This window comes from Phoca vitulina, unplaced genomic scaffold (genome assembly GCF_004348235.1).
Source record: "Phoca vitulina isolate PV1807 unplaced genomic scaffold, GSC_HSeal_1.0 scaffold12, whole genome shotgun sequence".
Lineage (NCBI taxonomy): Eukaryota > Metazoa > Chordata > Mammalia > Carnivora > Phocidae > Phoca > Phoca vitulina.
In genome coordinates, this window is record NW_022589715.1 from 20,164,803 (window position 1) to 20,192,274 (window position 27,472).

At 33.3% G+C, this 27,472-nt stretch overlaps 1 protein-coding gene across 5 annotated transcripts in view; it reads left to right on the forward strand.

Moving 5' to 3' along the window:
• The window catches only part of LRRTM4 (leucine rich repeat transmembrane neuronal 4), a 714,892-nt gene that overhangs the window by 15,961 nt on the left and 671,459 nt on the right, over nucleotides 1–27,472 (forward strand). The window contains exon 3 of one of the 5 annotated variants that reach the window (XM_032410589.1): nucleotides 14,983–15,859. The exons of the other annotated variants lie outside the window; for them this stretch is intronic. Coding sequence (XP_032266480.1) covers nucleotides 14,983–15,153 — 171 coding nt within the window. The 3' untranslated portion in view covers nucleotides 15,154–15,859. Of the gene's footprint in view, nucleotides 1–14,982; nucleotides 15,860–27,472 lie in introns of those variants that run through there. 5 annotated transcript variants of the gene reach the window in all.

The window sequence follows — 27,472 nt, forward strand, 5'->3', positions numbered from 1 at the left end:
GGAATTGTGGTTTTTTTCTTTTTGTGAGGCATATCTTTCCCTCCCAGTTTTTAGTTTTTGGCTTTATGAATTACATATTTTATTTCCTATTTTTAAATGTTATTTGCATTTCTGGAATTATGGCATTTCTTTCATAATATACTTTCTTAAATCAGCTCTCATTGGATTTAGTTTTATTTTGCTTGCAATCTTAAAATTTCTCTTAAAAATGGAGAATGGTCAATATTATTCTTTCTTTATCAGTTGAGTTATATTTAGTAATATCTCTTTTTCTAGCTCTGAGATGGTTAAAATAATATAGACATTATCTTTTCCTTGAAATTTGTAAAATAACCACTGAAAACTCCCTTTGTATTGTTCCTTTGGAGATATAATACTGAGAAAACATAGATTTTATTCAGATTTGTTTGCCTTTTGCTGTCCTTGAATCAGAATGTTGAATTACAATTTCCTAGAAAAATACAAATATTGAAAATGTAACATATGTAATGATTTTTATTTTATGTAATAATTACTTATTCTTAAGCATCTTCTCTAGTCATATATTTGTTCTTTCAGTCTCTATGGACCACTGTACTAGAAACTGTAAATGAGGCAGGTGAGTTTCTTTGATCCATACTCCTAAAATCCAGAATAAAACCCTTAGATCACTAGATATTAGATGCACTTTTTCCTTAAGAATGTAAATTCCTTAGAGATGTAAAATTTCTTTAGTCTAATTTTTTGTTTTATATTTTAGTTCTGTTTATTTTGTTCATAATTGCTAAGGATTTTCAGGTTTACTGATATTTTAAAAAGAATTGGAGGAGACCTTCAAATTATATCAGCGTTCTTTTCCGCAAGGTATTAACATCACCTCTGTCTAAATGAATCCCTGCACCAGTATGCTCTGATGTTCTAAGTAGTTGTACCTTATCGTTCTTATCTTACCTTTTACTTTCTTATAAAGCCAAATTATTTCTTTACTCTGATCAGGGTCACCAAAATATTCCTGTGAAGGACCAGATAATAAATATTTTAGACTTTGTGGGCCATATGCTTTCTGTCACAGCTACTTAACTCTGCCATCGTAGCATGAAAGCAACCATAGAAAATACGTAAAGGAAAGTCACATCTGCATTCCAAAAAACATTATTTACAAAAACAGGCAACATGCTGCCTCAATATTTTATAGTTTGCTGACTCCTAATCTAGATCATTGTCATAGGCCTTTAAAGACACTGGAGTCTTACTCCTCAAAATAAACTGCATAGAATTGTCTCCTAACCTGATATCTTCCTCTATTATAGCCCTTTTTTGTTCTTCCCCTTCATGGAAAATCTTTCTAAAAGATTCTACTCAAGTCTACCTTCCCTCATCAATCATTTAGTTCTTCAACCCACTACAGTCTGTCATCAGAGCTGAAAGCCATCAAAACAGCTCTTGCTAAGTTTGCCACTGACTTCATTAGCTCTAAATTTGATGACATTTTATTCTTTGCTTTACCTTTGATATCTTAACATTCAACACTTGGTCTTTTCTTTCTTTTTCAAATGTTCTCCTTGGAATTCTATATAGGGGCCATTCTTTTTCCATTTTATCATATTCCTTTTTCATATCCTTTGTAAACTAAATATTATGTTTTCCTTATGGCTTCATCCTTGCACTTTCTCTACACCCCTATATTCATTCATTCTCTCCCTCTCCCTCCTTCACTCTCTTTTTCTCTTTCTGAATGAGAGAGACATATACAGTATACCTTTTTTTTTTTTTTTTTTTTTTTACTACTAATAAAGGTATTCCTTAATCGCTTGACCTCTTCTCTGAGTTCCCCCACATGTATAACAATTTGCTACTTGGCATCTGATCAAAGATCTGATACTGTAACCCATTTCCAAACCACACCATGGTCTTTTCTTCCAAGCCTGTTTTTTTCTTTCAGTGGTCCTTGTCTTGTGAATGAAACTATCCTTTTCTGTAAGTCAGAATCAAAGGAATCATACTTGACCCCATCCTCATCCTTACACTCCATAAAAAATCCATCATGAAGTCCTGTTGATTTTACCTTTTAAGTATCTCTTAAATCCATCCATTCTGTCTTCAATAGAGCCCCTTTTTGTCCTGTTTAATCTCCCTAACTGATCTCTTGCTCCATTGGATTTATTCTCTACTTTGCACACAGGTGCATCTTTTGAAATGAAAGCTGGTCGCCTTAATCTAAAGCAATTTAGTGGAGTCCTGTTCCTAGAATAAAAATGAAAACACTTAACATGACCTTAAAAACACTGACTAACCTGGCCCTGCCTTTACAGATTCTTCTCATATCACAGTCCCCTTGCTCTCAAATCTCCATCCCAGGAGGCCTCCACACTCTCTACCCCGACCCCCTTTCCTTTCCCTCTTATTTCTTGTGCTCTCTCCTTTGACAACATTGTTGTATAAGCCCAGCCCTAGGTACTACTCACTCCACTTAGTTATCAACTCCTCAAGAAGCCATTGCTGAAATCCTTGTGTTGTCAAACCACAGTATTTTATTCTTGCTTACCACCACTTTTTTTAAAATAATGATTTGATTAATATCTTCCAATTCTGTGTACTCAAGGGCAGATAATATATGACTATTTTTGCTTGACTTTGTATTTCCAGTGCCTCATTCCATGTATTATATGTTTATTGGAAGAATATTTACTGAATGAATAAATGATTGCATTCCAAATTTTACATCTCTTCATTATTTTCTAACTTTTAAGAATAATTAGATTCTCTTCTTTGAAAAGTTTCTTCATAAGTTTTTATCTGAAAAATTAGTAAGCTTATTTTATTATTTGAAGTTTAAAACTATGGATTACCTTTAGGGTATAGATTTTGAAGTACCCCATTTTGTAATATACATTTTCCTCACTGACTTTTTTCATTAATATGCCATTTTATTATACAATTCATGTTCAACATGATAAAATGAAAGGGCAAAAATGAGAAAAAATACTTGATACAGCTTTTTTTGCCATTTTCCTAGCATATTTCTGTATTTTTGTTACATAAATTTGCAAAATGTTTATAATCTGTAATTTTTACTTTATTGTGAGCATATTTATACATCAATAAGTATTCATTTACAACATAATTTTAGTTAGTGGATAATATTTTATATGACTTTACTGTACACAGGTTCCAGTTTTGTTTTAGTGGTTGTTTTGACATTGTGGGAATAAAGAAACTTAAGATGGCCACTCTTGCACTATGTCTTTCTAAATATACTTAATGATTAAAAATTTATAATGGTATTTTAAATTTTGGCAGTGATCTTTTCCAATTGAGATCAAAAGGTATTTTTTTTTTTTTAATGTTCATCACTTTACTGACTATATATCTAATTTCTTATATTTGTTTGGCCTTTGTATATTTTACTTTCTGTATTTTATGTTCATGTTCTTTGCCAATTCATAATTTTATTGATTGATTTTAAATTAGTTGATTAATCCTTTCGCTTCTATAAACATCACAGATGGTTTTTTCAGAGCTTGTCATTTGTCTTTTAATTATTTTAGGTGGGATTTTGACTGTGTAATTAGAAAATTAATTTCATATATTTAAATTCTATATTTTATTTTATTGTTTCTGACTCTTTGTATGGTACAAAGGTTATCTCCAGAAAATATTAAATAAATAATAATTTTTATTTTCCTCTAATAGTTTCATGGTTTTATTTTTTGCATGCAAATCATTAATTCAACTAACTTTTGTTATCAAAAATGTTACCCACTTTCCCAAACTCATTTATCATTTACTCACAGCTATGAAATGTTGTTTTTGTGAACTTAAAAAGCATTGAATACTTATAGTTACATATTTTTTATGCATGTATATTTATGTGTTATGTGCATGGATTATGTATTCACATATGTTTCCATATATATACAAATATATATGAATACACATGCTCTTCTATTTTTATTTTCCTAATCCTTTTATCATACTGCTTAATTAATATAATAGATTAAATTATGTTTCATTATTCATGTTTTAAAAATGTTTTTGGCTATCATTTTTACCCAGTTTCTATATTTAATTATAAAATGCACTATGTATATACATATATAAAAGTGGTTCTTTCCCACTATCTTGTTTTCTATTGCCTCTTATCCTTTCCAGAACCATATTCTAGAAATAAATCATTGTTAACACTTTGCTCTGTATTATTCTGGATATTTTCTGTGCATATATAAATGAATACATTTTTCTTCTCAAATAATATTATACCAGCTGTACTGATTTAAGTTCTGTTTGTATGCTTTTGGATTTATTTGTTTCATGTAATATATCTTGGACATTTCCCCATGACAGCAAATAAAAATCCACCTCTTTGTTTTTAATTTATTAAAATGATTCTCTAGTGGTAGACAAGTGACATGTTTGAGGTTATGGAGATGAACTTTAGAATTATTATGTCAGTACTCTAATAAAATTTCTTTGATACATTTATTGGAATTGTGTTATTTTTAAAGAATAATCTGGAGTGCATTAATATCTGTTAAGTTCTAAATCTTTAACCTTGGGATATGATAAAACTCTAATTTCTATTTGTGAGTTAAGTGTACTGTAAAATACTAAAGTATTCTGCATAAAGGAGAACATTTATTTCTCTATATATAATAATTGTTTTATATTTGTTCCTAATAGCAATATAATGAATTTTTATATTTCAATATTTTCTTCTATCTGTTTTTTGCTATGACCCATCTAATGCAGACTTGTGTGTATTTGTGGGTCGGGGGTATATTTTTTAATGTGCCTATTGTAATCAGAAACAATAATATTCCAAATATTAATTCCAATTGTGTTTCAGTATATTTTCTTTGGTTTAATAAATAGGACATTTTTATTCATTATCTCTCAACCTTGCCAGTTGTTAAGCTTCACATTCTTTATTTTATTAGTCAAATTTTTGAAATGATGTTGACTAATTAGGAAGCTCTGAGGGTGCTCAGCAACATTCTCTTCACTCACCTCCACAATAGTTTTGAGGAGGAAAGCATTACTGTGGATGACTTGAGCCCACATTGAGGAATGTTCAAAGTGATTGAGAAGTATTTATAGTTGACAATAAGGCTCTTCTGGGGGAAGAGAATGCAATAATACAGCCTGGCAGCAGTTCTCCAATGAGTGGGAAGTAGACTTAGACAAGGTGCTCTTGGATCATTTTCTTCTTTAGTATTTTTTTAAATTAGGTTCCCTCTAGCTCTTATTATTTTTTGATTAGAGAGAACAAGGAAGCCAAAATAAGCATGTGAGTTTGGGGCAAAAAGAAAGGTGGTCTGTTAAAATTTTTCTGTGAGTTGTATTTAATGAAGCCTAGGCCGACTCATACGACTTCAAGAGCAAGAGAGGCAAGTAACCTAGGTAGTTACATGGAGCAGCATGTCTAAATAAACAAGCATTAGGAATTAATAGGACTATGGACACCTACAGTTTGCAGAGTATCTATGGAGGCATTCAGAGTTTTAACACTTCTAGACAGATAAAATAGATTTGATCCAAAGTTCTCTTTTGGTTACCTAGTTAGAGTGATTGATTCTGAGCTTTAAAGGGCTGAAAGCAGTGTTTGTGATTTACCAGTTTACCAAAGCTGGGATTAAGAACTAAAACCATGGTGGAATTAGGCAACTGATGAAGCTTTTTTTGAATTCTTTGTTCTCATCATGCCTTTATGTCTTTGCATCCCAGAGACACAATTAACATCTAGCATAGCTGGGCAGACTCAGGTAAGTATGTAGAGAACTAGAACCAGTAAAATTTTCCTCAGTGTCTTGTAAATTCTTAGGCAACTCTACTTCCCATGGACACATTTCCATACAAAGATTGAAACTCCTAATGTAGGAAGTGATCTAGTACAGAGTTTATCAATCTTAGTACTGTTGACATTTGAGGCCAGGTAATTGGTGGTGGGGGAGATGGAGTCTGACCTGAGCTTTGTAGGAAACATGACTGGCTTGTCTCTATTAGGTAACAGCGGCAATCCCCCTCTTCCAGTTGTGACAACTGACAATGTGTCCGGATATTGCCAAGTAACTCTCTGGGGGAGTGGGCAAAATCAACCATGATTGAGAACCACTAATATAGTACAAAGAATCTGCTCTTGAAGAGGTAAGGGATACATTTCTGTAGCCTAGGAAGGTTCACTAGTGATCCTAAAACTTAAAGAGTTTGATGTCATATGTAGGGAGTGGGGGGTAATCTATGCAGAGACTGGTAGTAAACTCAGGCTCACTTCAAAATTGAGGGCATTTCTGTGTCTAGGGTTTTAATAAAGTGGTGTCAGGATTTTGCTGATGATAAGAATGGCATGCTTTGCTTCATTGTGACTCTTAGCCAAGGTTAAATTACAAATTTCTATAGATAAATTTGTATAGATAAAAATATTCTAGGAAAGAAAGACAGAAGGAAGGGAGGGAGGGAGGGGAGCAAGAGAGAGAGAGGAGAGAGAAAGGAAGGAAGGAAGGAAGGAAGGAAGGAAGGAAGGAAGGAAGGAAGGAAGGAAGGAAGAAAAAGAAATGATTTTATTACCACCATAATAGTACTGCAGACCTAGAGAATTTTGCATGAAGAAATATATCTTCCCACAAGGTTTCTGAGTAATTGGGTTTAGGGCAAATAGCACCCGTCAGGCCTAAGAATATTTAATGTTTGTCAGTCATCAGTGAATTTAAGGCTATGACTATGTTTGTTTGTCTATGTACGGAAAGGAGAAAAATCTTAATAAGAAGGTTCCTGCACTCGTTTCAAGGTGGAAGACCTGTAAAGCAAGAATCAAGAGGAAACTGAAAAGCAAATAAAAGGTTTTAATACACCAATTCAAAAGGTATAGGAAGAAACTAGCCTCAGGAAGAACTTGGGGACTGACAGAGACATTTCTATAATTTTCTGCAATCTCTAAGAAGATGGTTTCTCAGATGACTTGCTCTATTGGAGGAAGCAATTTTCACGGATGGTAGAATTTTCTCCTATTATATAGGAGAGATATGGTTAAACTCTTGATGAAAGATTTCTTCCAATTGAGTTTTAGGCTCACATACAGTAATGAAAATCGAACAAATGCCATAGACTGGTACCATGGAAAGACTTAAATTAAAAATAAAATGATTTTTTTTTTCCCTTAGAAACACTTGGAGTCAAAAAGATTTGAGCCAAAACACTAGCCCTGCCATGTTTAGCTCTGGAATTATGGGCAGATTAGTTTAGCCTATGTCAACCTGTTTTCTTACCTATAAAATAATGTTACTATGTCTACGTTATAGGGTTTTAATACAGCCATCACGTAGTAAAAGACATAACATAGTCTCTGGCACACATTGAGTGCTCTTAACAAATGCTAGCTATTGCTGTGGTATTGTTACTATGCTTGTAACATCCTACCTCTTTACCCAGATATCACTAATCTTCAGTGATGTCTGTAAAATTACCAGTGATTTAAGCATAGACAGAACATGTGGTTTTATTTTGGAATACACCATTATATAAGATATGATTATAATTGTTCTTTATATACATATTTAAAGTTCCATATAAATCAGTCTGCCTATCTATCATCTATCATCTATCTATCTATCTATCTATCTATCTATCTATCATCTATCTAGTGTTTGTGTGAGTGTATGTGTGTGTGCGTGTGTGTGTGGTGAATGTGGATGTAGACCTGGACTTAAAATATTTGTCTTCTTGGGGCGCCTGGGTGGCTCAGTCTGTTAAGCGTCTGCCTTCGGCTCAGGTCATGATCCCAGGGTCCTGGGATCGAGCCCCGCATCGGGCTCCCTGCTCAGTGGGAAGCCTGCTTCTCCCTCTCCCACTCCCCTTGCTTGTGTTCCCTCTCTCGCTGTCTCTTTCTCTGTCAAATTAATAAAATCTTAAAAAAAAAAAAAAAAAAAATATTTGTCTTCTTGACTTCTTGTGACATAAGGAGATATAGAAGAAGGCTCTGGAAAAAAAAAATGCAAAACTGCAGCCATTATTTACAGGGAATAAATGCCTATATTAGAAAAGGAGAAAGGCTTCAGATCAATGACCTCAACTTCTACTTAAAAAAAATAGAAAAAAGAGGGGCGCCTGGGTGGCTGAGATGGTTAAGCATCTGCCTTCGGCTCAGGTCATGATCCCAAGGTCCTGGGATCGAGCCCCACATCGGCTCCCTGCTCCACGGGAAGCCTGCTTCTCCCTCTCCCAGTCCCCCTGCTTGTGTTCCCTCTCTTGCTGTGTCTCTCTCTGTCAAATAAATAAATAAAATCTTTAAAAAAAAAATAGAAAAAAGAAGAGCAAATCAACCCAGAGTAAGCAGAAGAACGTAATTATTATAGATGTCAAAATCAATTGAAAAATGGAAAAATAATGAAATTAGTGAAACTAAAGGTTATTCTCTGAGAAAAGGAATGCAATTGATTAAACTCTAGTCAGACTGATCTATAACAATAAAGTACAAACACACACATACCAATATCAAAAATGAGACTGGTGAAATTTCTCCAGATTCTAAAGATATTAAAAGCATATTAAAGGAATATTATAGACATCTTTTTGATAACTTAGACATAACTTAAAAATTCCTCTAGAGACACAAAACTACCTAAGTTTACTCAAGAAGACAAAAAGAACCTGAATATCCCTGTGTCTATTAAATAAATTAAATATGTACTTAAAATCCTTCCCACAGTGAAACTCCAGGTATAAGTGGTATCACTATAAACTCTATCATACATTGAAGAAAGAAATAATACAAATTCTACACAAGTTGAAGAAGATTAAAGAGAAAATTAGAGAGGAAGGAAGAAACACTTTCACTCATTCAATTAGGCCATCACTACACCGACACCAAAAGCAGACAAATTACATTACAAGAAGAAAACTACGGGCAAATACACCAACTAAAAATTGTGCAAAATTTTATAAACATTTTAGTAAATCATACCCAAAAAATACATAATCATGACCAAGTGAGGTTTATTCCAGGAATGTATGGTTGGTATAAATATCTGTGTATCAATCAATGTAATTTATTATATGATATAATTAACATATAATTGTCTCAGCACATGTAGATAAAGCATTTGAGTATATTCAATATACATTTCTAGTAAAAAAAAAAATCAGCAAACAGGAGTAAAAGGAAACATCTTCAACCTGATAAAGGACATCTATGAAAAATCAACTAGTAACAATCACCCATAATAGTGCCAAATCAATGCTTCTTTTTCCTAAAATCAGGAACAAGACAAACGTGTCTGTTCTCACCATCTATTCAAAATAATGGGAAAGTTCTAGCCAGTGTAGTAAGGTAAGAATAAGAAATAAAAGGTATCCATTATCAGAAATAAGAATAAAAACTACTTTTATTTGTAGATGACATGATCATCTATAAAGATAATCTAATGACATCCACAAAAACAATAACAACAAAATGTTCCCAGAATAAGTGAGTTTAGCAAGGTTACAGTGTACATTATTACACAAAAAATCAATTGTATTACTGTATTAACAATAAAAAAAATTAAATAAAAACCAGTGCTGTTTATGATAACATCAAAAAATGTAAGTTGCTTAGGAATAAATCTGACACGAATTCTCAAAACCTGAAGCTACAAAATATGGCTGAGAGAAATTAAAGAAGGCATAAGTAATATGATTATGAATTGGAAGACTCAGTATTGTTATGATGTCAGTTCTCCCTAGATTGATCTATAGATATAACAACAATCCCAACCAAGATCACAGCAGGCTTTTTTTTTTTTTGGTGGAAAATGACACATTGACATTGAAATACTAAAATTGGTACTGAAATGCAAAGGACTTAATATAACCTAAAACAAATGTGTAAAGGAAGAACAATTTGAAAAGCAAATTGCCTTATTTCAGGACTTATAAAGCTTTTGTATTCAATACAGTGTGGAATTAAACAGGAAGATAGAAAAATAGAACAATGAAACAGAATAGAGAATCCAGAAATAAACCCTATATATATGGACAATTGATCTTAACAAAAGTGCAAAGGCAGTTCAGGGGAGGATACATAGTGTTTCCAACAATTATTGCTTGATATCCAAATGCAAAAAATAAATAAATAAACAAATAAATAAATAAATAAACAAACAAAATAACACTTCACACCTGATACCAGTTTAATTCTATGGTCACAGACCCAAATCTGAAACTTAAAACTATAAAACTTCTAGAGTGAAATATAGGATAAAATATTTTCTTACATATGATAACAAAAGCATGATCTATAAAAGAACAAAATGATAAATTAGACATAATCATAATTAAAACTTCTGCTCTTAGAAAGGCACTTTTAAGGGAATAAAAATACAAACCACAGGTAGAACAGCTAAAATGGAAATGATGGATCATTCCAATAATTATACTTCAATAGAAATGTCTAAACAAATCCAAACAAATGAGGTTGTTAAAAGCATTTCTGTCTATAAATTTTTAGAATTTATTTTCCTCTTTTAGATTCCCTATACTCTTAGGCAAAGTTTGGCAAGTCTTCTATTGTCCATCATTATTGACAAGAACAGCACTTGTTCTTAGTCACAAATTCTTTACCATGTTAAAGAAATACTCTACCTCTTCCAGTTTATGATTGGTTTATAAGAAATGCATGTAGGTTATAAGTTTATCATATAGGATGCTGTATCTATGGAGATGATTTCTATTAACTCATTAATCAAGTAGACTTATTTTATAAGGCTTTGTAATTTTCAACCCTCATTGCTTTACTACTAGAAACTATTTTATCATGGAATATCAAGGTAACATATCGCTGAAGTAAATTGGCTATATAATATTATTTTGTATCTGTATCTGTATATATACATACATATATATGTTTTCATATATTTATTGTTAAAAATGCCTTAAGAATTATTTATCGAGCATACCAATTTTGTCTCCTGATTTCTTATTACTCATTCATTTTTTCCTGTTTCATTTTTATTAATTTATATCTTCTCTTAAATATATATTCTTATGCCATTTTTATTACTCAGTATGAAGTTTAGTTTTTAACATTTTTTCTTGGTTCATAATAAAAGAAGTTAAGTCTTTGGCATTTCTTCAGAGTATAGCTTTGGTTACATTCCATGAGTTCTAATGGGTACAGTTCTGATGGCCCATAATTTCCAAATAGACTTTATTTGCTGTTTTATTTCCTATTTTAGCCTTGGATTTATTACAGAGAATGCTTGTTTTGTTTTTGTATTGTTGATTTGTAAGACTTAAAAACAATTCTAATTAATTTCTGATTTCATTGTATTACTTTCTTTTACTTTGTGAGACAAATTGGGATTTTCTTACGTTGACCAATGCACAAAAATCTTTAAGTGTTGTGGGCCTTGTGTAAATAAAAATATATTATTTTTTCTAAGGTGTAACTTTCAATATATTAACCCTCTTAAAGATATTATTTGAGTTGTATAATTTCTTGCTTGCCTTCTGCTTATCAATCTCTCAAAACTAAGAGCTATGTATTAATTTCATAGTTTTCTATACCTCAATCCTTAATTTCATAGTGGATTCTTACATCTTGATCCCTTCCATTTTTAGTATGAATAGGTTTGTGTATATGCATTGTTACTTATTTCACACATGAAATGTTAGAAATTTTTACATCACTTGGGAATAGTAGCAATTAGAAATACATATTGATATTTTTTGTCCAGAAAAATACTTTTCACCTAAGTTCTATAAAATCTTATATTAATTCTGTGATCCTGCATAGCATGTTTGAGAACCATCAGTGAAAGGTGGCTGGCCAGTTTCTTGGTGGTGTAGTTCCTAGGTCTTTGAAACAATGTTGGAAAGGAGAGGAGGGTTTAAATGTTTGCCTGACTATTTTCAGGAATCACTGTTTTATGACATTATGCCTCTTTATTCCGTGTAAGATTGTCTCAGTCAGGATTTATTTGTCTAATGGTGTTGGAGGTCATCTAATATCTGTGAAAATATTACCTCTCTTAGTTTTCAATCCTATTTTAAATTTTCATCCTTTTTTATTTGTATATGATTTAATGATGAATTGGGAGAATATGTATCAGAGTCTGCTAGCTATATGCCATTTTATATTTACAAAACCCCATGCATATGATTTTTATATCTATAAATATCATAGTTGGGGTAGGGCTGACATTCTCGATTTTAAAATAAATTGATTGAACAGATGTGCTATAATAAATATAACATCTTTTATAATATAATGTCTTTATCTTTAGATAGCTGCTGAATAATTTCTATCACATTTTACAAAATATGAACACATCTAAAACTCAAGATAGACATCATGTTCTCTAGCAGGGGAATAATTATTGTACACAATTATATTCCATATCACATTAAATCTTCTTTATATATCATACAGAGAATACAAAGGAAGATAAAGGATGGGAAGAGTACATGAAGGTCATTAGAATTTAGAAATCTAGGAGTATAGGTTTTGTCATCTTAGCTCATCTAGTTACAATTCTTGTATGTTGTGAGAGGACATTTGCTTTTTATTTTTTTTTTCAAGATTTTATTTATTTATTTGACAGATAGAGACATAATGAGAGAGGGAACACAAGCAGGGGGAGTGGGAAAGGGAGAAGCAGGCTTCCCACTGAGCAGGGAGCCCTATGTGGGGCTCGATCCCAGGACCCTGGATCATGACCTGAGCCAAAGGCAGTTGCTTAATGACTGAGCCACCCAGGCGCCCACATTATTTGTTTTTTAAATGCTAAATTATTTAGGCAAACTCCAAGGCTAACTATTTTAATTATTCCTTAGGCACTGAAGTCCGTGTTTATGAAATAAAACTCTTAAAGATGCATGTTGTTCTAAATGTTGAATATGATTCCTTTAGCAGAATTATTTAAAGTAATTTAATTTTGTGAACAAGCTATTTTTGTTTCTTTGCTTTGTTGATTTGTGCAACTATAAATCAGAGTCTATGTTAGACATGGTTGTTTAAATATTTTGAGTATCAGTCCCCACTTCTCCAAATACTAAAAGCAGACTTCTAAGAAAGACCAATAAATGGTAGGTAAATTGCAGTTCTCTGTAAATGAAAACCTGAAGGACCACCTGTAGCTATAACTCATGTGCTATCCCCTACCAAAGGGTAATATTTGCCCAGGTTCAGCCCAGATTACAGTCTTCTGGGCAATAGGCAATTTGGGGAGATCAGACGTAAACATCATAGAATAGTATTGCAAAAAATGAATATGTATAGAGACCATCTGATCATCATTGTATGTTTTACTAATACATACCTATTAGATAGAATAGTAGATGATGGGTAATGCTTTAGAATATTTTATGAGGTCACAATTAGATACTGATTATTAAAGCCTGTTGCCCCATACCAAATAGTTCAGTGCCTTGGTAAGGTTCATTCTAGTACCAGGTTCAAACATGGCAAAGATTATAAGTTGAGTGGATAAGAAGAGAGGATGTGAATCAGTTTATTAAATTCTGCAATTGATTAGATCATAGTATTGGAAATTAGTTCATATTTGTTTGTACTTGTACTAAAGAACAGCTTGTTATTTTGCTTGATTGATCTGCAAATATGTCACTTTAAGATTCCATTAAAGCTTCAACATGTTGCTCTTTCTATTTAATTTTAAAATTTTCATTATCTAACTGATATTTAAGTACAAATAAAACATGATCCTTCAATCTTCTGTAAATTATTTGTGCTACTAGAAATTTTTAACTATTTAATTTTGTATTCTTTCTGCATACTATGTTATCTCTGATGGTGTTCTTTCGTTCAGATGAAAGGAAAACATTCCTAATATAGATCTGTCATTTTTAGATGTTTGTCATAAGAGTTGGAAATGAACATTATCATTCTTGTGAAACACCAAACAGCGTATCTCTTCGGGCATTAATTCATTTTTTTTTTTCATTTCAGTGCATTTATTTGAAAGTATACATAGGCCACTGATCAATCAGGCCTTATGTGTAAAATTGAAAAAAAAGTTTTTAATTTGCTTAATAATATTGCTTTTTTTCATCAGAAATATGCCATTATAGAGTATTTAGTCTTGCAATCCATAAATTACCATGCCTTTCCTTAGGGTAGTCACAAAAGTAAGTACATTATAATTTCTTACACAAATTCTACTTGACAGAATGAGTGAAGAAAGGGTTTTATTTTTTCCCCAAAAATGCAAATATATGAGAATGGAAGGCAACATACCCTCCTCCCTCTTTTTTTTTTTTTTTTACAGGCAGAGAAAGGACAGCATAGTCAATTTTTAAAATTTATTTCCAAAACCTATTAATTAGGGGCGCCTGGATGGCTCAGTCGTTAAGCGTCTGCCTTCGGCTCAGGTCATGATCCCAGGGTCCTGGGATCGAGCCCCGCATCGGGCTCCCTGCTCCACGGGAAGCCTGCTTCTCCCTCTCCCACTCCCCCTGCTTGGGTTCCCTCTCTCGCTGTCTCTCTCTCTCTGTCAAATAAATAAATAAAAATCTTTAAAATAACAATTCATATCCTAACAAATATTAAAAAAAAAAACATTAATTAATATACTGTTAACTTCCATAAGAGTAGCTGCCATCCGTCTGTGTCTGATGCAACTGCTCTATTGAGTTGGAAGGAAATGGATATCCCAGTCAATGTGAAGCAGTAACTATTAAAATAGTCTTCCAACTTAATTGTAGTAGCATAGATATGTGATAATCACTGAGTATTTATCATGACCCTAAAAGGCATGATAGAGGTTTTAAATTTATTTTTTTTTAAATGCAGCCCCTCCTTTGAGGAAGTATATGGATGCGGCTGACAGTCTTTATTTTTGGAGTGCTTCTCTTATGTTACACTCCTGATTTGAAAACCTCTTTGATTTCCTTTCCCTACCTGAAAACAGTCAAATTCCTAACCTCTTTATGATCTCATTTTAGACCTTCTCTCTGGATTAAGATCCTGTTAATCCCCATTATACTTTTCTTTCTTTTTTTTTTTTTTTTTAGCAAGATCCCATTGGTCCACAACTGTACAGGAACATCACGTTTTTCTCCACTCACTGGGTCTTTGTTCATCATTTCCTGTCTATGCAGACTATACTTTGCCTTATTTCCTCTACCTGGAAATCACCCTCATTTAAGATCTGTTCAAACTTCATCTTCAATTCTCCAATTTGATGGTGCCTTCTTATGTATTCCCAAGGTTTGCACACTCTGTCTTTCTCCTCATTTGTATTACATGACGCTCTTTAAAAATATTTTTTGTTTACATACTATTGTCCACATTTGAATTTGAATTCCTTGGAGTAAAAACATTTATCTTTTATATTTAGGAGTCTAGTAAATTGTCTGACACATAGAAGTTTCTCAAAAATAAATTGTAAAAGTAAAGGTGGTTTGAAGAACACATTAAATCTTGCAAATAACCCATTGAACAGAAACCAATTCTGGAACTTATTATAATTCTACTTGACATCCTGATTCATTGAGCATTTTTGTTTTTAACCTGTGTTTTCTTAGTCTGTCTGCAAAGATTCTATGCCTAGATATTCTATTAATAAACATGTCATTAACTTCTGTTTGTGCTTGGGTGAGCTTGGGTTATAGTAATTAAATTCACTGATTGCAAGATTGTTCTTTATTAACTGTTAAAAACAATAAAGGGAAAGTGAGTTTATGAGCATAAAGAAAAAAATCCCTGAAAATTTGTTAACTTTCAAGCATTTGTATTTAATCAAATAAAAATAATTTCAAAATTAGAGTTATACTTAGTGTCAAAATCATTTTGTGGATGTCTAAAACATGTGTTTCTATTTAATATACTAACAATTATAAATTTCAGCAAATTTGATCATAATTACTAATACTCTGGTTTTCGGCAATGTTCTTGACCTTGAGAAAGAGTAAAAGATTCCTAAAAGGTAAACTATACATATATATATTTCTCCCTCCCTCCCTCCCTCCCTCTCTCTCTCTCCATAAATATATATATATATATAAATATGTTTTAAGAAAGTCCTCAAACTCTAGACCAATCTTGAATCCACAGGCACCCCTTTGTTTGGCTCTAAGAGAGAGACATCCCTTCAGATAAAGATAACTAACCTTGCAGAGATATATGAATGATTTCATGATCTAATATTGTACAAGCCTCCTCAAAGGGTCAGGCCACCTAAGTGTGTTAGAGAAGAAAAAAGAATAACTGAAATTACCAGAAATATTAGCATTGAACTGTAAAAACAATTCAAGTAAACTGCCCAAGAAATTACCTATTACTAACTGAGGTGCTTGGTTCTGCAGTGGCCCAAAACCCTGACTTAATGTCTCAAAAATTATCCACTGCCTGCATATAAATGACAGAATTTGTTTCTTAACCTGTGTGTGTGTTTAGACATAGTCTCACCCTTCAGTAAGACTCAAACCAGTCTAGGGGCGCCTGGGTGGCTCAGTTGGTTAAGCGACTGCCTTCGGCTCAGGTCATGATCCTGGAGTCCCGGGATCGAGTCCCACATCGGGCTCCCTGCTCAGCAGGGAGTCTGCTTCTCCCTCTGACCCTCCCCCCTCTCATGCTCTCTGTATCTCATTCTCTCTCTCAAATAAATAAATAAAATCTTTAAAAAAAAAAAAAAAAAAAGACTCAAACCAGTCAAATAAATGCAGCTGAACTTTTACTTTAGTATACTATGGTCTAATGGTAATACAGCAACACATATGATTTGTATTAGACAAATGTTCTAAGACTGAGTTAGCAGTGATGTAAAAACAAAACACCTACTTTGAAATATTTAAATAAAAAGAATCACTGGCATATATTAAACAATCAATACATTCAAGCTATTATTAAAGATTGTTATATTAACCAAAATAGTGTTAGTAAAATTTATTAGGTGAATAAACTTAGTTTTTTTCATACCAATCCCCCAAGGTCTTCTTAGTCCACATTCATTCAGATTTCAATCTGCACTCAAGTTCATTTTTATTTTCTCACTGCCTAGAGCTTCTCCCCGAAGAGGAAACTCCATTCAAAGTCTTCTTCTCAGGATGTTGTCAAACTCTGTTCTATACTTGTCTGTCTTCCCCATAAATTTAAAAATGTCATATGCAGTCTTTTAGATTTTCATCTAATAGGAAGAACTCACTTATTACACATAAATTGTTAGACAATATATATGCATTGTAACTTAGAAACTCATGGCATTTAAACCCAATAACTTGAAATTATAGATTAGATAGAAAAATATTTAGGGGCAATGGAAAAACAAGTTTTATTATTCGTCAGTTAATATTAATTAGTTTGTCTATTAAGTAAAGTACATTCTAAGCAAATGGGAGAATAAAATTTTAAAACCTGATTTGTAAAGTGATACATATTATAATTATTTGTATTAAAATTACAGTAGTATAAAATGCATTTTGCCATGTTATTTTATGTCTAAAAATGTACCAGTCAATATATCATATAATGATTTTAAACTCCTTTTAAATTTATCATGTAATCGTTCCGTTCCTTTCTGGATCAAGACCTCTCTGGAATCTGTGTCAAGTTTTATTTTCTAATGCATTCAAGTAGAATGGAAAGTTAATCACATGTCCTAATGTATCTTTTAAAAAATATTTCTAGGGATGTTTTTGTGTTCAAAAATTCATTATTTTTTATGATAATTTATATTTCATTTTTTCTTTCTTTGCTTTTTTATTTACTTCCTAAAGTCTCAAGAATCTCATGTAGGGCATTCCATTTATAAACCAATGCCTTGTAGGAAATCAAATGAGAAATAAAGGTTTCTCTTATTCTGTCACAGTTGGAATAAAGATTTGCCAAATCATATTGGAAAAAAGCACCAGTGACTTCAAATTAGTGAGAATCATTTATGGCCGTTCATAACATGCTTCCCCCATCCATTACCTTCTTTTTATTGAAATCACTAATTCAAACTCAGGAAAAGTGTAGCTATCCATTGACCTGAAAATATAAAACATTTGATTTGAAATTTTAGAACATTTTTCATTATCTTCATACAGCTGATTAGAAATTACAGATGTACACTAGTTTTAGGTCATAAAAATTACAACCGAAGTTTAAAGCAATCCAGGATTGCTAAGAGAACTGGTACATCTCATGTTTGTTGTCAGTTCCCAAAATAAGTAGAAGGAGAAAACAACCTCTACCCTCTTCCTTTACTAATCTGTAGTATCCTAAAATAAGTTAAATTGGAGCAGTTGCCCTCATGCCTTGGATAAACATACTTTTTAGAAAAGGGGTTTTCCATTTTATGTATCACCGAAGAGAACTGGCAAAGGGATGCCTGAGACAAATACCACACACTTAAAAAAATTTTTTTTCACAATCTTAAATTAAAAAGCAAAGAATAGGGGTGCTGGGTGGCTTAGTTGGTTATGTGTCTGACTCTAAGTTTCTGCTCAGGTCGTGATCTCAGGGTCATAAGATGGAGCAAGCCCTGTGTTGGGCTCTGTGTGTGCTCAGAGCCCCCGTGCTCTTCCTCTCTCTCGCTTTCTCAAATAAATAAATCTTAAAAAAAAAAAAAGCAAAGAACATGGATGGAGAAACAGGGTACCTCTTAGTGCATGAGCAGACCTGGGATGGTAGCCTCTTAACCTAGAGGATGAGCAGGCTCCAGCAGCTGCAGAACTTTTCTTGCAATATTTTAATTTTATCAAACCTTTATATTTGGGTACATAGGCAAAGGCAGAGTTCATCTACTCTATTCTGCTTAGTTCTTTGATGTGCAAACAGGAGGGGGAAACTATTGGATTGCCTTGCTAAAGCCAGATAATGCTCATGGTTAAGAAAGCACGTTCTGGAACCAGATTGTTGCATTTATATCTCAGCTCTGCCTTATTCTAGATTTGTGATCCCAGGCAGGTTACCTTACTTCTTTGAGCCTAAATTTCCTCTTTTGTAAAATGGAAATACTATACAGAATTATTACAGAATTATGAAGACAATTAAATGAGCTAACGTATCAGTTTAGAGCAGAGCTTGTCAGAGGGAATGTGCTCAATAATTTTAGTTAATATTCATGTTGCTTTTTTTTCTGAAAAGTGTCAATAAGTAGGGGATGACTGAGTACTTTTGGTGGGAGAACTGGGATTCTCTAGGCAGGAAGTGGATAGAGGGGTGGCAGATACATTGTATTTCCATTTACGTTGTATCCGAAAAATCTTACATCAATTCAAGTCCTTATCAGATGTGGCAGTTTTAGATGTGTTAGGTGAATCATTGGCATCTGGATGCAGAGTTCAACTGTGAAGAGAAAAGAAGAGAAAAACCTGTGTAAGAACTACTGCAGTCTGTCTTTCTGTCTTTGTCACTCTGGTGCTTGCTTGTGCCCTCTCTCTCTCTCTCTCTCACACACACACACATACACACACACACGCAGATGCTTCTAAAACAGCCATATATAGCAAATTTTGAGCATCAGGATGTTGGGGAGTGATGCTAAATGGCTCATATGCATCGCTCTTTTTGTAAAGTGTGAGCATTTATGCCTGCACTTTTTTTTTTTTACCCCCCAGTGCTGTCAGTGCTTAGTTTGCCGGCTTTATTAATAGTGGCAGTATGATGTAGACAGAAAGCGATCTATCTAGGAATTGAAATGATACATTACTTGATTTTCTTGAGACTGTTTGCCTTCACAATGGTGAATTGAATGAGTGTCCAGTGAGTAGCCAGACATTAACCCTGGGTGAAGTGGCTGCTAATTTTTCATGGGCTGTGTGCATGCTTGTGTGCTCTCTCTCTCTTTTGCATTTACTAACATATAAAAATTGAAGGAATAAACTATTTTTTTGGGAAAATAGGACAAGAATTAGCACAAAGCATCTCTCAAGAAGAGTGAACACCTTCTGAATCACCTGAAAATAATCTGCTACCAGGCAGTGGTGTTGGACGTGTTCTGCAAGAGCATGGTCTCTGTTCTCTTCTGTGGTTCCTAATACTTGACAGTTTCCTCTTTAAAGCAGAAACCCACAAACATTAACTTTACTGATTAGGCAGGATTTGCTGAGGTTGATAATCAGAGGCAATGTAGTTTAAAGAAAAGCACATAGGCTGAAGCAGACCCTGTCTCTCCCTTACTCCAAATTCCAATGTTGTCAGCGCTGATCAAGCACTCTAGCTCTGGGAAGTTCGTTTTCCTCATCTTCACCATCATCTGCCAAATTAAGCTAGGAATAAGGGTGAAATGAGATCCAAGATGAGAAAACCTGTGTCATTTGTTAAGTATTATTTAAAATATATTTGTTTTGTTCCCTAGACATTTAGTCTTTTCCGAGTTCTTTATTTTCAATTTACAGGTGGTTTACAGCCTTTGTGAGAAGATGAAGTGTGCAATCATTCTGAAGGGATCTGAGGATCCATGGGCATGAGAGAGAGAGAGAGAGGGCAGGAAATCGCAGGAAGGCATGGCAGGAATCCTGGGCAGGAAATCGCAGGAAGGCATGGCAGGAATCCTCCTCTAACCCTGAGACCCATTGTGGCTCAGGATGACTCACAGGGCAATAATACACAGCGTACTTCCTGCAGGTCAGGCCACGTTCACAGTCAAAGTCACCTCCTGTTAGTTAGCTTTGTTTAGAAGTCTGCAGAGATTAGTACCCTGCTAAGGTGCACATTCTCCAGTAAACTCTGAGGACTTGCTTTTTGAAACCTCCAGAGCTTTTACAAAGTGTACTGCTTATTTGATCTTTTTTTTTTTTTTTGTCAGATATATGTTGTTAACAGAAAAATATTCATTTCTGGAGTATCTCACTTCTTACACTTTTTTATGATGAGTATTAGCCCATTAAAAGATTCTCACACTTTCATATATATATATTTTATATCTATATATATAAAAACATATATTGACATTAATGAAAAGGTCAACAAGGAAACTCCACTGCTTAAGAGACAGAATAGTCCTCATATAAAAATAAAATTGGAATTGCATAAAAATACTTCACTAAGGAGAGTGATTAAGACTAGCTTTTTTTTTTTTTTTTCTTTCTAGAAAAGGTACAAATTGAACTCATATGTGGCAATTATAGCAGAAATCATCTTCACATCAGAGACTACTTACAGGTCTTTAGAAGTAAATGCCTCTGAAATGACATGAACAAACAGAAGTTCATTTTCTCTGATCGAATATCTTGGAAACCCAGATTGTTTTCCAGGAAAGGAATTAGTGTGTATATACCAGTGTATGTGTAGAGACAAATACCTCTCAGTCAATGGGCTTTAGTTGAAAGTGTGAAAGTTGCTCATGACTGAACTAAGTGCTTGCAGAAGCAGTTTCTTTCCGTAAGGAAACCAGAAAAGAAAAGAAAATGTTTAAAATAGTAACTGCAGATATAGAACACTCTATGTTTAGATACCTAAAGTTTTATAAATAACCCTTAAGAACCCTAATAATTTTTTAGAGAGAGAGAAAGCTCACATGAGGGGGGACAGAAGGAGAGGGAGAGAGAGAGTTCTAAGCAGGCTCCAGAGCCGGCAGGGAGCCCAGTGCGGGGCTCAACACAGGGCTCTATCTCAGGACCCTGACATCATGACCTGAGCCAAAATCAAAAGTTGGACACTTAACTGATTGAACCACCCAGGTGCCTCTAGAACCCAAATAATTGAAAGAAATGGAGGAGTAAGGCACATTTATTGGTGATCATACTTCATCCTTGAAATTTTGAAAGCTGAGCTGTCTTGAATGATAAATCATATTTGCATAGAGGTAAAGATAAATTTGCACTTAAAATAACATTTTTTATGTCAAATTACATTTTGTATTAACAATGAAAGAAAAGATGACTTTCCATGAGTTAAGTCTGAACCTGTGTGTTTCCATTATCTCCATGAAAGTCATGATCAATTTTGATACTATGTGTGATAGAAAAGAAAATAGAGGCCAAGACAAATATTTAGGAGGCAGCAAGCAATAGCAGGAAGAGCAGTGATTTTTAAGACTGCCAACACTGGATTTTAGCTTAATTCATCTTGCAATTTAGAATCTGTGCTACCTGGAAGAAGATACTGAACATCTTTGAGCCCGGTTCCCTCATTCTTAAGATAGAATTAACAATACCTGCCTCATGTGGCTGTTGAAAGCATAAATACATTTCCAGTGCTGTATGACACAGATCTCCATCTCAAAATAAATCAATTTTTAAAAAGTAAGGTAAAGGGAACATAATATTTTCTTTTGTACTTATGGAAGAATTTAAAATAAAGGTTCGACACTACAGAATAGGGCCATTACCCTACCAAATCCCCTCTTAGGACTTCTTTAGTCAGGATGACAGTAATCCTTATTCAGAAATTCATTGTTTTTGCCATGGTAATGTTATCCAGTAATCACCCAAAACATTTGATATATCTCAGTAAATACTTTATTTTCTGTGGTGGCTCTTGATTTTTTAAAAACTACTTTCCTGGGTCCTCAGTGGATCTTCTTCTTGAATTGCACATAATGCTAATGATCTCACCATGTGGTCTACACTAATATGGTCTACCCTCTACCTTCCTCTCTGTCTCTCTGTCTTTTGTTCTCTTACTCCTGTCCCTCCATCCTTTTACAATTTTCTAGAGAAGGACATTAGAAAGCTCCGATGGAAGTTAACATTTCTCAGTCTTTTATCACATTTATGTGATAAAAACCATATACACACTCACAGTAACACATACACACATATACCTATCGCTTCAGAATTAATTATTCCACACATACCTGCATTTATTGTTACTTTTTAAAGTAGCATTTTTGGAAGAGAAATTAGTAACATACTCTTAAGGCAAGAGAAAGAATCATCTGTAATATTACCCCTTAAAGAAAACCACCATTCACTTATTTTTATGGTGAAAAATCCTACAGTAAATTTTTCACTTAAAATATTCATTTACAAAAGCTTGGACTATTACTGTAAATAATGTTTGTAACTGGCTTTAGCATAGCAATTGTTCCATGCCATTTAATATTCTATTGCAACATTATTTTTAAATTGCATTATTTACTATTACAAAGATTTTTCAAAAGGAATTCAGCTTTGTTTTACAATTCGTACTTTCTACTCTTTTCATTGTCTTCTAAAATTTTTTTAAATGATCATTTTGTTTTTTTTTTCTTTTTTGATGTAAGAGTTATTAAAGAAAATATTTTTGCCTACTTTTAAATTTCTAAATTTTGGGGTTTTTTGTTGTTTGTTTTACTACTAAAGTTAATTTGTGACTTATTGCATTATGCTCAGGGAATTTGACCTATATATTTACTGGTTTTGAATTTTTTAATTTTCACTTAGAATATGATCACCTTTTAGAAATATTCTATGAGCACACAAGAAAGGTACATCCTTTGTATTGTAAATATGTCAATACATATTTCTAAAATAAAGCCTCTTAATTACATTACCCCATTTCTTGATCATCTTTATGTTTCTACAAGTTTAATATGTCTGGGAATTAGACATACTACAATTTTGTTTCCCCGAAAGTGGGAAAATTAACTTATATTAAAGGTAATACATTTGTGAGGTTCACACATATCCATCCAGTGTTTCTTCTCAGTGAGAAAATGGAATATTAGCTTAATGGAGCTGAGATAACTATTTTAGATGGAAAGAGGTAATTTATTCGCATCATATAACAATAGTAATCATATTCCAAATAAATGAACATATGGAAATAAATGAGATTACTAAAGAACCAGAGAATATAAAAGTATATGCTTATGCTAACTGCCCAGAAGGGCACTGGGGGCTTAGGACAGACTGAACAACAAAAAGGAAGGGAATTATTTTGCATGCAGACTCCATGAATGAGTTCAGGTAGTTATTGAGACTTCTTTTTACATCTATAAGCAAAGCATTGTGGGCATCTTTTTCCCCTGAGAAAATATTCCACTGAATTTTTTCCCCTGAGACTCTAATTCTTTTATTAAATTTTCCAATGTGTCTGTGTTAGAAAAGGTCAGTACTGATCAATAGGGAAATATAAAAGTTTATTTTGTGTGTGTGATAAGACCTTAAAATCATAAGAGATAATATAATATGTGGGCTGCTCTGATGAAAAATAATTATTTTATTAAATAGGAAATGTAGACCTGCAAACAAAGCAATCAAAAATAAAGTGTCATATACTTTGAATAAAAAAAGGCAAAGAATATGAAAGGCAATCTGAAAAAGAAATATAAAGTGCCAATTATGAAGAAATGCCAAATTCACACATAAATAAAAGACATGCAAATTACCCTAAAAATCAGTTACCTTTTTTCCTTGTCAGATTAGTAAATATTTTAAAAATTATTAACTCTAGTGTTGCCAGAGAATGGGTAAACTTTTCCAGAAGACAATTATGAAATATGTGTTAAAAGACTTTACAACATGCATATCATTTAACCTAAAAAACACTGAGAAATTGGACTAAAGAAAAGACATTAGCTTATTTTTGCCTTGTATGCAGAAAAAAATTCTACAAAGAGAGGAAAAAAAATCTATATGAGATAACTGTATATTTCTTAAATACTATGTGTCCGTTCATAATAAAAGATATATTTGTGAAAAATAGTTGGAGCATTGCTCATTGTGATAGTAACGTGTGATACCTAGCAATAAATAGCTGGGTAGCAAAATGATGCAGGCTATCTGTATGACTGAAGGTTTGAAGTTGTTTTTTTGTTTTTTTTTCTGGTAAGATTAATGTGCTCCCCAAATTAAGCTAAATCAATTGCTTATGAATGAACTGAGTTGTAAAGCCAACACCACCTGTGCTCCTTGGTAGGTGTGAATTAGAGTTGCTTCCTCTGCAATGCACAGTTGGTGGTATTAGACAAAGAACAATTTTCCTATTACATATTTAGAAGAAAACGTTTTCCCATCAGAGTACATCCTCTTTCTTGGTCGCAAATTTTTCTTGATGTTCATATGTCTGCGTTTCACACAATCAGTTGTTTGCAATGTACTTAACCTTCCCTTTCCCCAACTTCCAACTTCCCAAAATGGAATTTGGGCTTCCAGATATCAGCTGGATGAACAAAGGTTTATGTTATCATGCTGTGACGCTGCCTGGCAGCCAACAATTACGTGGTGAGAGCCTTAACTATGTCCATATCACAAAGGAAGGTGTTGAATATTTGAAAATTTCATCATCTTGTGCCTTTACTGTTTTATAAGGAGTGCAATCTGAAAGAATTGCTGATTGCTAGACACAACATAGCTGAATCAAAGGTGATCCTTGCTACATCTGCAGAAAACAACTAATTTTGACCCTCAAACATATTGGATTTAAATAGGTCAATGTGGGTCAATTATAAAGCAAAATGAAGAAAACTGAAGGATAACTAGGGGTTTATAATTTTTCTTTAATAATTTGGTACTAGAATTCCTGTAACATTTATTTGACTTTTGAATATTTTATAATCTTGGTTTAATTTCAGTAGTTTTTGGTCTAAACCAAAACTATCATATTGATTCTGTTGCAACCTTCCTGATATTGTTGGAGCCACCCCTGTTGAGAAGTTTCCAATGAAATAGGTTTCCATGACTATTTTATATACACAACGAATCATATACATATTGGCAGTTTGCCTCTGTCAGAAAACCACGGTTAAGGTTAAGTCAACAAAAGAAGAAATAAGATTGACAATTTATAAAAAGTCTTACCTATGTATACAAATAGCTGCAGCCCCAAACAAATACCTCCAAATCTATTCAGGGTCTTTTTCTTCTCTGTTTTTTCAGCTGCTATCTCTTTCCTTTGCTCTCTTCTTCCCTCTCTCCCTCCCTTCCTCTATTAGCCTATCCCTCCACATACTAATTTTTAAAGTAATTTTCTTTTGAGTATTTTCTCTGAAAATTAAAATACATACACATGAACACTTTAAATGTGAATCCTGTAGTTGATTTTTTTTTTTCCTGCATCACTGACCCAGAAATAACAAAAAGTCATGTTTGTGTTTCAGTGTAATACCAATGAGAGATGATAACAAAACAAGGACAAAGCCCACAAATCCACCTGGCTCACGATCTAAGTGAACAGAGGTGACAGTGACCACTTTCTAAATTGCCAGGACTAATTGAATAAATGGTTACTTGTGAGAATGACGTACAAGCAGGCTTGGCTTGACTGTTGCAGTGTTTAGAATTCCACCTGCCAAATAAAGTGGGGAAAATGCACAATAGAAGAAAATCTCTTTTTCATTTCTTTATTAGTGTCACATACACTGGTGCCAATAAAGCTGTCAGGCAGATGTTTCAGATTAAATACCCCTGGCATTAACTTTATTGAAAATCAACACAAATCATGGTCAACTATCAGTTCTTACTCCCCAAAGAAACAATTAAGTCAAAGTGACAGCTCAGAAAGCCTCATGAGGCGAAAACCAAAGCTCAAGGTCTGTGAGTGGAAGGTGTTCTGTGTCACAGTTGTCAAGCTGCAGTTGGGTCAATGGTCCTTTCTTTATTTGATTTTACTTGTACATCAGTCCTACTCATTTCTAGAAAGAAAAAAAAAGGGGGGGGCTAATAGGGCTATCAGGTGAGCACTGTGCATAAAATCAATCCCATTAGCCTGAAGGGAAAGCAAAACTCCTGTGTCTGAGTGCCATTAATTTGTGTGTATGTCTTTGATTTTACATGCTCTATTATTATAACGATAATCGTATTTTTCTAAAACTACCCCCTTATGAATTATTTGGTAAATACTTGTTTCAAATACTTAGAAGAGTGATTAATATTTATTATATAATGTTTATTATTTTAATAATATAACATTTAGCCATTTTCAAGTTGCTTTTACATTTATTATCCACCTTGATTCCCCCAACAATCCAAAAAGTGGGAAGGGGAGATATGCTTATATGTATGTAATAGTCTCAAAATCTGAGTTTCAAAGTCTTAGCGACTTGATAATGGGGATGGACTGTATGTGTGTGAGTGTGTGTGTGCACGTGTAGCCTGATGCAGGAAGAGAGTCCACATTTTCCGACTCTAAATCCTCAATCCATTATCCCTCCAGGCTTCTTTCTGGTTTAATCACTGCCTTTATCTATTTAACATTTTAATTTAGGAATAATAATAAATCTTCATATCACAATTAGTTTAATAACAATGGCTGTGAGCTTGACTGTCACCAAAAGATGATTTATTCAGTTTAGAATTAGATATACTTGAAACTCACCTGTTGTTTAATTAACTCATTCATTCCTTCCTTTATTTCTTTCATCAACCATTTGGTTATCCACCAACTTCATCTTGAACAATACTGAGGTGGATAGGAACCCACACACTCTTCCTGGTTTCATATCTTGGCACTGACAATTACCACTGAGAAAATTAAGCAAGCGATTGACTCCTTGTTATAAGCTTTTTTATATGTAAAGTGGGTGCAGGAGTCCTACAATACTAAATAGTTGGGAGAATTGAATGATGTACAAATATATTATCACTATTGAGGACCTGCTATATTGCAAGCATACATTAAATGCAGGAAATACATTAGTGAGGAAAATAAATC